General features: G+C 35.4%; 4 protein-coding genes across 5 annotated transcripts; 3 read left to right on the top strand and 1 right to left on the bottom strand.

Moving 5' to 3' along the window:
• The first annotated feature begins 2492 nt into the window (after nucleotides 1–2492).
• Nucleotides 2493–3445, top strand: LOC105179998 (root meristem growth factor 2-like). The gene is made up of 3 exons (XM_011103659.2): nucleotides 2493–2647; nucleotides 2776–2834; nucleotides 3197–3445. The coding sequence occupies exons 1-3, from the start codon at nucleotides 2551–2553 to the stop codon at nucleotides 3425–3427; spliced, it is 387 nt and encodes a 128-aa protein (XP_011101961.1). The 5' UTR covers nucleotides 2493–2550; the 3' UTR covers nucleotides 3428–3445.
• A 3407-nt stretch (nucleotides 3446–6852) lies between these two features.
• Nucleotides 6853–7810, top strand: LOC105179997 (UDP-glycosyltransferase 89A2-like). Its single transcript, XM_011103658.1, has 3 exons — nucleotides 6853–7028; nucleotides 7170–7390; nucleotides 7584–7810. The coding sequence occupies exons 1-3, from the start codon at nucleotides 6853–6855 to the stop codon at nucleotides 7808–7810; spliced, it is 624 nt and encodes a 207-aa protein (XP_011101960.1).
• Nucleotides 7811–8690: 880 nt separating this feature from the next.
• On the top strand, nucleotides 8691–10893 carry LOC105179994 (DNA-3-methyladenine glycosylase-like). 2 transcript variants are annotated; one of them, XM_020691513.1, is made up of 6 exons: nucleotides 8691–9279; nucleotides 9820–9877; nucleotides 9976–10059; nucleotides 10150–10291; nucleotides 10360–10494; nucleotides 10590–10893. In XM_020691513.1, the coding sequence occupies exons 1-6, from the start codon at nucleotides 8922–8924 to the stop codon at nucleotides 10593–10595; spliced, it is 783 nt and encodes a 260-aa protein (XP_020547172.1). In that variant the 5' UTR covers nucleotides 8691–8921; the 3' UTR covers nucleotides 10596–10893. The 2 variants fall into 2 exon arrangements, with proteins under 2 accessions (XP_020547172.1, XP_011101955.1); XM_011103653.2 differs by having other exon boundaries at nucleotides 8692–9279; nucleotides 10360–10653.
• A 283-nt stretch (nucleotides 10894–11176) lies between these two features.
• On the bottom strand, nucleotides 11177–12640 carry LOC105179996 (phosphatidylinositol 4-kinase gamma 5-like; the record flags this gene model as incomplete). The annotated part of the gene is made up of 1 exon (XM_011103657.2): nucleotides 11177–12640. A coding segment is annotated over one exon (1131 nt), but the record flags the coding sequence as incomplete, so codon positions are not given.
• Nucleotides 12641–12643: the final 3 nt, after the last annotated feature.

Here is a 12643-nt window from a genome sequence, read left to right as displayed (position 1 = left end):
TCTGTCAATATATGGGTATTAATCTATTTTTAATAGTAATAATTACCAATCTGTTGTCATACTATGATTAGTTTTTCATATCTGATATAGGTAATTATCATATATAAATTATTGATAATTAAAATCTATATTTAATTACATTAGTTACTGATTAATGATTTACAACTTATATAGATAATTTATCATATATATATATGAATTGTTGATAATTGAAATTTATAATATAATTTCAGTCTCTCAAAAACAAAATATTGGTTTAATGTCGATGGTTAATTTGTGAGTGATTGAATGCAGTAGTGAGTTGGCCATGTTACGTGAATCACTTGCTTCGATGCTAATGTCGGTCTTTATTTGCTACAATTCTTATAACTCATTACAATTATAAAATAATCACCACACATTTGTTTTTTCTAATTAAGGAAGCTATATAATAGTCTAATTATATTTCTTAATTTCACTAATATTTTAAACATCCCCAAATTAATTAATTTCAGATGTTCGACGGCGTTTCAATTGGTTGACAATTAGTGGGTGTGATTTTCTTTCTTTTTTTTTTTTAAAGTAATAAATCCTTTGTTTATTTTATTTTTTAAACACATATACACACTCTCTCTCTCTCTCTATATATATGCATGGGGGTAGAGGGAACATGTAGTAGGTTTGTAGGCAGCCCTAAGGCATATATAGTACGGATCCAAATTCTGTACATGAATTAATCTGAGTATTCAATATCCATCTCATCATGATGATCATGTATATTGATGAGGTTTCTTGGTATGAATGAGGAAACCCTAGCTAGAAAACCCCAACATTCACTTTCAATGCAGACAAACAACAATTACACGCACAGAGACAGAAGTTGTGCAATAAAAAATTAGAGATAGAAAGCGAGAAAATTAAGGTTAGTTGAGGAAACAATGTAGAATGCATGAGGACTACGGCAGACAGGCGCGAAACACTTCCCACATATCTTCAACCCCACGTTACTACTACACATTCCCATCATTCTTCTACTTCATTGTTTAGTTATAAATACATCACTTCAATCAACTCACTCTTCACTTTTTCCCCAATTATTACATTTTTGTTGTAAAATTTGTATAATATTGCAATATTATAACAATTTTCAAGAATTAATTACATTTTCCAAATCCAAACTATAACTCCACTTTATAATCTTATTTCACAAAATCGGAATATTTCATCTATATATACTAATATAAAAAGAAAAGTCCCTCCATACTTATAAACGGTGGTTAATGATACCGCCGTATTAATTTTTTGTGAAGTTAAAAATGTCCTTCATGATAAAATTACTAACTTATTCAAATTTTCAAAATTTACATTAATTGATAAATTATTATTTTATTTTTATTTTTTATTTATGTAATGTACTGATTTTACTTTTAATATAATATATTTAATGCGTGAAAAATTATTTATTATATGCACGTATATAAATGACGTACCACAATGACTAGTATCTATAATATGGATTAAAATAGAGTTTTCACTCTTATTATCTTATGGATAACCAAGTAAAAATCAAAGAAATAAAATATATAATTTTAGTCCTATGTACAGCGTGGTAGCACTTTTGGTCTTCTCTGACTTTAAATTTGCATTTGATAATTACAAATTTTAAAAAAATTAACACACTAAGTTCAAATGTTGCGAGAAATCAGCACATGTTTGGCACATAACCCCTTTTATAAATTTGGTACATTAGTTTCTCGGCCAGGTAAGTGATGTAGCATGTTTCCTAACAACATTTGGACTGACAAAATATCGCCCTTTATAGGTACAGGACCATAATTGTATTTTTTTTGCTTTACGTTTCTCATGCCTCATCAGCAAAAATAGCTAAAGAAAATTTAAAATTTTTTGAGTTAACTAGGTCACGTGCAAGACATGTGATAATTTTTAATTAATTTAAGTTTTTTCAATGAGATTTAGAATAAATAATCCTTTTTTTCAAATAAAGTAATTACTGTTATTCTTAACTGCAATTTCTAAATTTAAGAAGTTGCTGTTATAATATATAACTCGTTGTGTGCAATATATAAAAGTAAAATCAATCATATTTATGTAACTTTCAAGAACTTAGAGCAACAACTTTCATGAATCGCTATTCGATGTAAGAATTACAAGAAGGGTTTTCCAAATTCCGCTGCAATTGCAACAATCTCGAGGTCCTAGTACGTACCACTACCCTTGACTGACACATGGATTCACACAAATGTTAATGAAAATCAACCTATCATAGAACTGGATGCCACTGAAATTTGGTCCCCTTTATTTTAGTGAAACGTGAAATTGAAGGTACGTATATATAAATGTTAATAATTAATAATATTTATAGTGTATTGGGACCCTAGTCTTGAGTTTTGACTTGGGAACGTACAAAAATCTTGTATGTATGTATTTGGACCATAATGTCTTCGACTTGTGTGCTCTAAATTCTCTCTTTCTATAAATCCCACATTTGTTTGGATGAACATTTCTCTTTCGGTAATGCTTCAGAAACAGACATATATACTGTAAGAAAAAATGGTGACCATGAGTGCAAGAATTGCAGGGTTAATTCTGTTGCTCTGTGTTTTGGTTGCTGGAAAGCTCTCTACTGCATTCTTAGTTACTCAGCAAGGTATTCTCATTTTTCTTTTCTTTTCTTTTTTAATTTTTAATCTTTATTTATTATTGAATGTGTAGCTAGTAGTAATTAGGGTTTAACTTTACTTAGTGCATGCCTGTTTATGTTTCGGACATTTGTAGGTGGAGGTGATTATTATCCAGCTCGAAAATTCAGCATTAATGTTGCTTCAAGAAAAGAGGTATATATGCTTGCTTATTAATTAATCTAGTACTTCTGTAATATTATTTGCTTGTGTCCCACAAGAAAACTGTCATATTTCTTCTAGTAAGGCATTAATCATGCCATGACTGCGTCCATGAAGGACTAGGGATTCTAGGCCCTCGGTGTCACGGCCTGGGCTCGCAACTCTATTGGACACGAGAATTGTCTCCAAACACATCGAGTACATCTTGAAAAGTTTTGTTCCTTACAAGTCATGTTATAGCAAGCTAGGGTTTACTTTTACAATTTGCGAATGTTTTGGTGTTTTATATATTGTTGTAATAAAGTTGCATATATATGTTTTTCGATTTGTAATAATATATATGTTTTCATTTATAGGTTGCTCCTGAGGGTACACCGGGTACGAGCAAAAATAGTATCAGAGGGCGAACGATGGCATTTGATAGTCACCAATCTACGAAGGCGGAGACAAGAAAAGAAATTGGCATGGAATCAAAAATGCAAAAAACATACAGAATTCTGGTGTCTAGAGAAGATTATCGTGCTAGATTTGTTGCCTTCAATGCAGATTACAAGGGTCCTAGGCATCACCCACCTAAGAACAATTGAGCATTATATAATTATCATATATATATATATATATATATATTAATTCCATATTTTTGTTTTAGTTCATAAGCCCTTTTGATTTTATTAATTGTATATTTTTTAAAGTAAATATATAAATATATCTGCATGTATAAATTTATTTTTAATTTAATTCAACAAACAAGTGAAATTAAAAAATAAAAAGAGCTTGATGAATAAGTAAAACTAAAATTAGAAAAAGTTTCGACAGAGGGGTTGATTTTAGCATTTTAGAAATCTCTTTATTTTTTTTCTCTTTCATAAAGCAATAAATTCTCCAGTACCTTAAAATCCATCATGAATTATAGGTTATAATTTGTCGAATATATGCTCTTGATTGGGGGATACAAGGAAACTACAGTTTTTGTGTCACAGAGTTAGTATATTTTTAATCCCATTAATTACAGAATTTTCATAAATAATATTTTTGGTCCCATAAGTTAGGCCCATTTCATTTTTTATTATTTTCATTATAATATTAGTATTTTTAGTCCCGTAACTTATAAAAATTTAACATTTTTTGTCCTTATCCACTTTTTTGTCTATAATTTAACGGTGTAGCGCACGTGGCTAGTATGTGACCGTTAGTATTTTTTGTTGGAGAGAAAATTGGTTGGTTTTCTAGCTTGGGACCCATTTTGGGAAAAAAATATAACTAAATTTGGGGGGTGGGGGGGAATAAATGTTGAAGGAAATTAGAGCAAAAAACATAGTGTATCTCTTTTGCATAAGAATTAAATTTTATCATTCCCATATTTCTATAAGTTGAAGCCAAGTATAAGCAACCCAAAGAATCATGCCTTCCATGCGTAAATCAAATAGGCCAAATAAAACACTCATATGCTACTATTGGAAAAAATAGTCAATTTATCCTCCGACTAAAAATATTTAATGACAACGTGCTAGGCATGTGACCTACATCGTTAAATTGTAGATGGAAAAGTGCATAAGGACCAAAAGTGCTAATTTTTTTATGTTATGAGACTAAAAGTGCTAATCTCATAACGAATAGGACCAAAAGTGGCATGATCGTAACTTATGAGACTGAAAATACTATTTCCTAAAACAATCTCATAAGTTACCAAAAGTTCTTACTTTTCGTTGTTTCATAGTATCTTGAGAAAATGCCATAATGATCACTAGCTCCTCAACCTTGTTTTTTCGTTAAAATACTAATAAAATTTAATTTATTTTTTATTAACTTATAAGATCATTAATAATTTTTTTTGTAATTATAGGACTAAAAGTATACTCATACTAAGAGTTGGGATGAAAAATGGTATTGGCTAGCTTACTAGTTGTTCAGTATAGATTTGGGGTAAGGAAACTTAAATGGAAGTTGTTGTAGGCAGGCACGTAAGTAAGATTAATCCTGATCTAAATTTGAACACACAACTTTGAATCAATTATATAATACCTGAGAATTTTGGTATAATACATGTGGATGCAACATCATCAAATTAATCTTACTTTGGCAGAGAAATGCTTTGCTGCATCTATCATTGCTGGCGGATAATTAGTATCCTCAGTTTTAGCAGCCTTCTTCACACCATAATAATCTTCTTCACCTTTACCTCCAGAAGCATAAAAGCAAGATCCCATTGATTTCAAAACCCAAAAGTACCGACGCGTCTTCTTCACTTCCTTACGCTTCTCCTCCATCTCTATATATATACAATTCTTGGAAATCTGAACTGGGACTGGTCAAGTTCTTGATGGGCTTTGCTATTTATAAGGATAGATTTCTTGGTGAATAAGCACGGGATTGTCCTAATGAAGTTGCCCAGAAACTTGATGAGTCTTTTTTTACTGATGAAACTTGAAATTAATTTATGGTTTGAAGAGCACGAACCTTGACTTTTTGTTCCATGTTAGACCCATTTTTGTCTTGCTCTTGACAATAAAATTTCCTGGAAAATGGTTGTTGATGTAACAAGTGCCACCTTGCGCTTGTTTCATGCTTTTTTTACAGACTCTTGACAATTTTCTTGGATTATACATTATGCATTGATACAGAGATTTTAGTCTGCAGCTCTTGGGTCTAGGCTGGGTTTCTACAAATCAAATCCAGATTGATAAAATGAATGGCCCATGATCCTAAATAATTCTGGCCAAGCCCATTCCTCTTGACCACTCTCCTGGACGGCTGTAGGCAGATTCTAAGTCCTGGCCCACTTTCTCTACCCGGAAAACCCATTTGCCCGTGACCCGATTGCTTTATATACGTATGTGTTTCTTTCTATTGTAACCTTAACCCTAGTCTTTCCCGACTCCTCGCCTCTTCAACTCTTCTATGATTCACTCTTCTTAGTTTCTTCCTCCGCCTTTCTCTTCTCTCTTTGAAATTAATGTTTTCCCCTGTGATTTTTGCTCTTCTCTCTTGCTCTCGATTAAAAGTTTCCTGGAAATTAATTTTCTTAGTGAAAAACTTATGAGTGGTTCTTGAGGAGTCATTTGTGGACGAGGCCTTTTGTGGCATGGGCCAAGCAACCGTGAGTAGTTGCCGGTGTTTGAGATGGATGAACTCCATTGGAATGGAATGAGTTTATTTTATTATTAAATATTTTTTAAAAAATAAATAAAAATCGAGTTGAATTCGGACCTAACATGAAAAATTGGATCTGGCAGAAGTTGCTTGGGTCTAAGACTTATCGGGTTGGGTTGGGTCGGGTCAGATTCGGGCCTACACATTCATTATTTTATTTTTAGGATTTGGATCTGGATAGGATAAAACTATACTGGTGGATTCGTCCAACATAGATAAACTCCAAGCCTTGATGGTCCTAATTCAACCCGCCAAAATTGTAATAATATGACACGGCTCGAAAGTCTAGATACATGTGCCCTTCTGCTTTTGCAATGTTTAACAAAGCCAAAACTTCTTATCGTCGCATACATAAGATTATTGCTTTCTTGAAATTTGACGTCCATGTCAAGCTGCAAACACCAACTCCATGTCTTGATCTTTCTTTATCCAGCTTAAGGTCATATGCTACCCCTTCTTCATTTAACTTACCAATTTTCAATCCGCTGATTACCCATAACCATTTTAGTCACTCCCAGAAACTTTTGCACTATTTTTGTTTTCATTTTCAATTTATTTTTAAGATAAGTCAAAACATACCCAATGTTTGCAATCATTTAAAAACACCTTATTTTTAATTGTTTTAGCATAAAAACGTACATATATATTTATATACACATACATTCATAAATATATAAAAAAATACATGATTTGACGATGAAAAGTAATTTTTGTCTCCCAAAACACAACATTAAACATATAATACTTATTTTAAATTATTTTCAAAAACAAATCCAAACATACATACTATATCTAACACACTTATTTATCTTTTTTTTTTTTTTTCTCTATATCTCCACTAAAAACTGCGAATCCAAGCATTATGTTTGATTTGAACCCGATTCTTGCAGCCAATCCCTCTATCCAAACACTGGTTTTCCCGTTTCCATCCCACCATTCAATCCCTCCTGGAGTGGAGAAGCTGAAGGATCTTGGCAACCATGGCAACATACCTATGATAAATGCTCTGAGCAAGCTCCAAGGAGAGATAATCCATTAGTTCAAGTCTCACAGCAACCCTCCTGCCGCAATCCTGTCTGATTTCTTTCTTAGGTGGACTCATCACTTGGCTGATCAGCTTGGGATTCCCTGGATTGCTTTTTACTGTTCTGGGCCTTTTTATACTGCTATTTCTAACAGTCTATGGGATGGTGATGCTGAGAGCGTAAAACCTGAGAGTGAACTGGAGTTTCAAGATTTACTTGGGGCTTCGAGTTCAACTTGGGAGCAGGCTCCTTCCCTTTTTTGCCTCTACAGGGAGGTAGGAGGAGGGGATCCAAGTTTTGAGGTGGTGAAAGCTGGCATGGCTGCAAATAGGTTGAGTTGGGCTTCTGTTTTCAACACTTTTGAGGCTTTAGAGGGTCAGTTCTTGGAGCATTTGAGTAAGAAATGGGCCATCCACGTGTGTTCAGCGTTGGGCCGCTCCATTTGTTGAGGGAGCCTAATGAATCAGGTTCTGGTGAGGAGAGGTTTCGTGTAAGTAGTGAGGTCTTTTCATGGCTTGATTGGTTCGATGATGACTATGTTTTGCACGTTTGTTTTGGGAATCAAAAGAGGCACTGACTCTTAGACTTGAAGAGAGTGGAGTTCGGTTCATTTGGGCCGCAAGATCTTTCACGATCCAACAAGTGGCTGACGGGTATGGGTTAGCCCCTGGTGGCTCTGAGGATTGGGTTGTGGGTCAAGGCCTCCTAATTAAGGGATGGGCCCCACAAATGTCGATACTGAGTCATCGAGTTGTCGGTGGGCTCTTGGGTCATTGTGAATGGAACTCGGTATAGGAAGCTATCGCAGCAGGAGTGATGATATTGGGGTGGACCAATATGTTGACGCAAAGCTATTGGTGTACTACAAGGGCATTGCGGCCCAAGTGTGTGAGGGTGGAGAAACCGTGCCCTATGCGAATGAGTTGGCTCAGTAGATCAGTGAATCAATGCGCGTGGGGACATGGTGAAGAGGATTAGAGCAAAGGAATTGAGAAACAAGGCTTTGGAGGCAGTTAGGATTGGTGGGAGTTCCAGCAATGATTTAGATAATCTTGTCCAAGAATTAGCCCAACTTAATACATTGAAAAGCTTTTGTTGACCATAGTTTAGTTCAACAAACGGCTTCATACAATAATTGTGCTTTGCTTTACAATAATTTTCATTGGCATTCAGTTCTCCTCAAACAATATTTGATTCTGCCTTGTTTATTGCAAGAACTATTTTGTCCTAAGAAAATTAGTTAGTATAATACTATTTTGATCCATAATTTAAGAACAAAAGTCTCTAGTCAAAGAAAGATATATAGATGATGCATCTTTGTCTTTGCAAGCAAAGGGTTTGCCTCATTGATCTTCATCCCATATGAGTGGGACTTAAGTTTAAGATATATCAGATAGGATCCGGTTGCAATTCACTGAGACAAAACACTTCAACTAATTAAAGTGCTGATTGTAAAAATATATGTTCTTGTAATACTTTCATTATTTATATATATTCTTGGATAAGAATACTTCACTATTAATCTTTAATGTTGTTAACAATGCCGTGTAGTAGGTGTTCAAACTAGATTTAAATTATTGCTTTTCTTTTCAGACAACCTACTGCTTGTGTCACATAGGTTAAATATTTCCAGAACAAGAATCTTCCTGCTGTCTGAGGAATAGATAATTCTTGAAATTCAAGTGTCATTATCCACAACTATTTTACAAGTCCAACATGCTTATTACACTCTTGCTTAAAAACTAAGTACAGACAAAGGAATATGAGTTATGAAATCCACATTACTCCCACCAAACCATTTGACAGATTCTCTTTTTAGAAACCCCATGTTATAAAATCTCTTGACTTCTTCACTTATGTCCTAAATTCCTAATTAAGGTAGCTAACATTTTCCAACTTCTCCAGCATGTCCAAACAGTACACCAAGAAACAGGCCCTGGACAAGAGCAAAAACATTTCCAGGGAAAATGAGAAGCAACATACTTATAACTTCTTCTCCAAAAACCGCAAGAAAATTTACCCTATTGGCCTGCAGAGAACTTGCTCGCCTCTTTCGCTCTCTTCATTATCATTATCTTTGTCTCAGAACTCGACTGATTCTTCGTTAACTGATCCTTCCACCCCGCTCGATCAGAAAATATCGTTCACCGTACAGTTGATAGCACCGATGCAGAGAAGAGACCCCAAAGCTGTTGAGCACAGTAGTTCAAATGATTCTTGTCAGGAGGGTACGAGGAGATGCAACTGGATTACGAAAAACAGTGGTAAGTTAGCTATAGTCCGAGTCGAAAATCATGGGATTAATTCTTGATTCATGTTCTTATCGATCAAAATATCAAAGAATAGTATCAGAAATGGAATCCAGAATTGTTGTATTATGATACTTAAAAATGTTATTTTCACGAACATTTGTTGCTCCATGATCATCAATTTATAGAATGCTTTATGCTAACTACTTCCTGTCAAGATTAGTATTCTTGTCTGTCAATGTCACAGGGTAGGACTTATTTTTGGCCTTGATAAAATTTAATTTTGCACGAATATATAATGATGTTTTGGAGTTTGAATGATCAATATATAATATACATTAGTTCCAGTAGGTTATAAAATCTATTCCATGCATGCTCCAACAGAAATATGTAATAAGGGTGTATGACATAGTTTACACTGTAGTATTTGATACATTCAGGCATTATATTTGCGGAATTAAATACTTTTATTGAATCATAATCCAAAAATCAATTCATAAATGTTCTCATCCATTTAAATTAGTTTTGAAGAAACTAATTGGGACGGGTTAACAGATAAAGTATACGTACAATTCCATGACGAATGCTGGGGAGCACCAGTTTACGATGACAAGTAAGTTACCGTATCCATAAGAACTGAATACAAATACATCTCCTCATTGATCCCAAAAGTGTGAAAATGTTCTGCAAATGTATACTGTGCATTAACAGTCAGTTGTTTGAGCTGCTTGCAATGTGTGGACTGCTTATGGATTTCAACTGGACTGAAATCCTGAAAAGAAGACAACTTCTCAGGTTAGATTTCATGCACATACTTCAAGAAACGAAAATGATCGATTTTACTGTAACTTTACACACAAATTTAAACTACGTAAGATCATACAGACAAGCTTTTGCTGGTTTTGATCCCAAGAATGTGGCCAAAATGGGCGAAAAAGAGATCTCTGAGATAGCCTCGAACAAAGAACTAACATTGGCGGAAACCAGAGCTAGGTGCATCGTCGACAATGCAAAATGCATAACAAAGGCAAGTGGATGTATTTCTGTTGTAATTTTATGTTCTATATATTGATGAAGTTTGCTTTAGCATGGCAGGTTGCGAGAGAATATGGATCATTCGGTAGCTATATGTGGGAATATGTGAGTTTCAAGCCGATGATCAACAAGTTTAGGCATCCAAGAAATGTCCCACTGAGGAGTCCAAAGGCGGAAGCGATCAGCAAGGATCTGGTGAGGCGAGGGTTCCGGTTCGTGGGGCCTGTTATCGTGTATTCATTCATGCAAGCAGCAGGGATGACCATAGATCATCTTGTTGGTTGTTTTAGGTATGAGGAGTGTGTGAATCTAGCAGAAAGGCCATGGAGACATGTTTGATATAAGCTGCATCAACCTAGCTAGCAAAAATTACTTATATTATGTTAAACAGGTATTCTTAATTTACATAGGATAGATCCTATAAATTGAAAGGATTGTCATTTTCTTGATGATGGTTTTATTTATAATATCAAAGTATTGATGGAATTGATATTGTGATGTGATTAAGATGATGAAAAGGCGAGATCTTGTCCACAACATGGAATTCGTACCAATAGGAACACAAGCTCCAAACCAAAAAGAAAAAAGAAAAAACACCTGCGAGGCATATTAAGTTTTTAACTGTATGCTTTTGCTTCATAAAAAATAATATCTTTTATTTATAAAGTACATATTAAGTTTTAGTTAATTCATTTCATATATAAATTTATTTTATTATTGTAGTATAACAATTTTATTGAAATAAAACAGAATCACATGCTAGTTCTCTGAAAAGTTCCACCAGATGAAAACTGTAGTTAGTGCAATCAACTACAAGGAAGAGAAAATGAGCACTGACCATATATATTCATGGAGAAGCAGATTGTGAAAAAAAACACACAACTGCGTGCAGCTCACGGTGGAATGCAAAGACAGAAAAACAGAAACCAGAGAGCCAATGACTTGCCACGGATAATACACTTCATCCAGCAACGTCCATCAAACAGAGAACAAACATTTTTAACATCTCAAACAAGAAAATACAACCAATTCTACTCAGCCTTTTCATTCAGCTGCATCCAAAGAATATGTACAAATCGCAGCCTCTTACTCCTAGTATGACTTCAGGGAGAACTCACAAACCAAATCTACCCTATGTCCCTCAGCTCAACGAGCTCAGTCTTATTCTTTTCATCTATCACAGCAACATATGGTAGTCATACCTCAACTCTCAAAACTGGCAAGAAGTCCCAAGCCTCTGTCTCTGCCTCTGGCCGAGTGTGATACACTTTCGCTCGGCAAAGGCCGGATGAAGAAGCTCTTGGAATTTCTCCAAAAACAGTCCCCATTCTTCCTCGTTCATGTCTGCTAGCTTCACAAAGCTGACACTTGCCGGGAGCTGCTCGTTTGCACTGATGTGGCCAGATGATGAACTAGCAAGATAGCCATTGTCTGGTTTGGCTCCTGCAAACTTTGGGAACTTCTGGTTCTTCCCACCTAGACTCGTATTTTTCAGTGACATAGAAAGCTTAGAAATACTTGGACCCTTAGCTAGAGTTGGAAGACTAACTAAACCCTTCTCTTCTCCTTCACCTTCCTCTTCTTCCTCCTCAATGCATTCTTCTAGTTTAGAAAGTGGATTACGGCCATTAACACTTCCAAATCCAAAATGGAACGGTGTTGCCACCAAGCCTTCAGATGGGTTAGGCTCACGCCCACCATCTTCACAATCAATGTCGAATTGAAACTCATCAAAGTCTGCTTCACCCTTGGGAGAGAACATTTCCTCAGCTACAAGTCTTCTTGCCTCGATGCATATAAGCTCAAGCTCACTGGGCTCCTCGTCACCACTGCGAAACTCCCTACTCATCATCTGTCCAATCTCAGCAAGACACAGCCCATATGCAGCAGCTTCCTTAAGGAAAATTGTGCAGACGAACAAGACGCGCAAGCAAGCTTCTCGAATCATTGGGAGCTCACTTCGAAGCATCTCTGAATCACGAGTCGGGTCAAGATTTGCTATGTATGCAAGTTCGTCGTCCGAGAAAGGGATGGAAGCCTGAGGCCAATGAATCCACTCAAAATACGGATCTTCCAGACTCTCAGGCAAGCAAAGGCCATGATCAATGGGGATCAGTTCCACTTGATCAAATCTCCCTGCATCATCAAGTTTCCTAACTAAAAGATTACCCGCATGCCTATCTGTGTTAAGAATCCTAATATCTAAAATCCCAATGCGATGCACAGCAGACACAGGGAAACTTGAGGTTCCATGGTCACTTGCATCAAAATCATGTGGAATATACTGTTGGAAGGATGCAATCTTGCTGACAAGTTTCTTCTTCTGAGGCTTGTTTCCATTCAC

Source organism: Sesamum indicum, unplaced genomic scaffold (genome assembly GCF_000512975.1).
Source record: "Sesamum indicum cultivar Zhongzhi No. 13 unplaced genomic scaffold, S_indicum_v1.0 scaffold00268, whole genome shotgun sequence".
Classification (NCBI taxonomy): Eukaryota; Viridiplantae; Streptophyta; class Magnoliopsida; order Lamiales; family Pedaliaceae; genus Sesamum; species Sesamum indicum.
The sequence above is the reverse complement of the archived record's forward strand: the minus strand, read 5'-3'. Positions and strand labels throughout refer to the sequence as shown.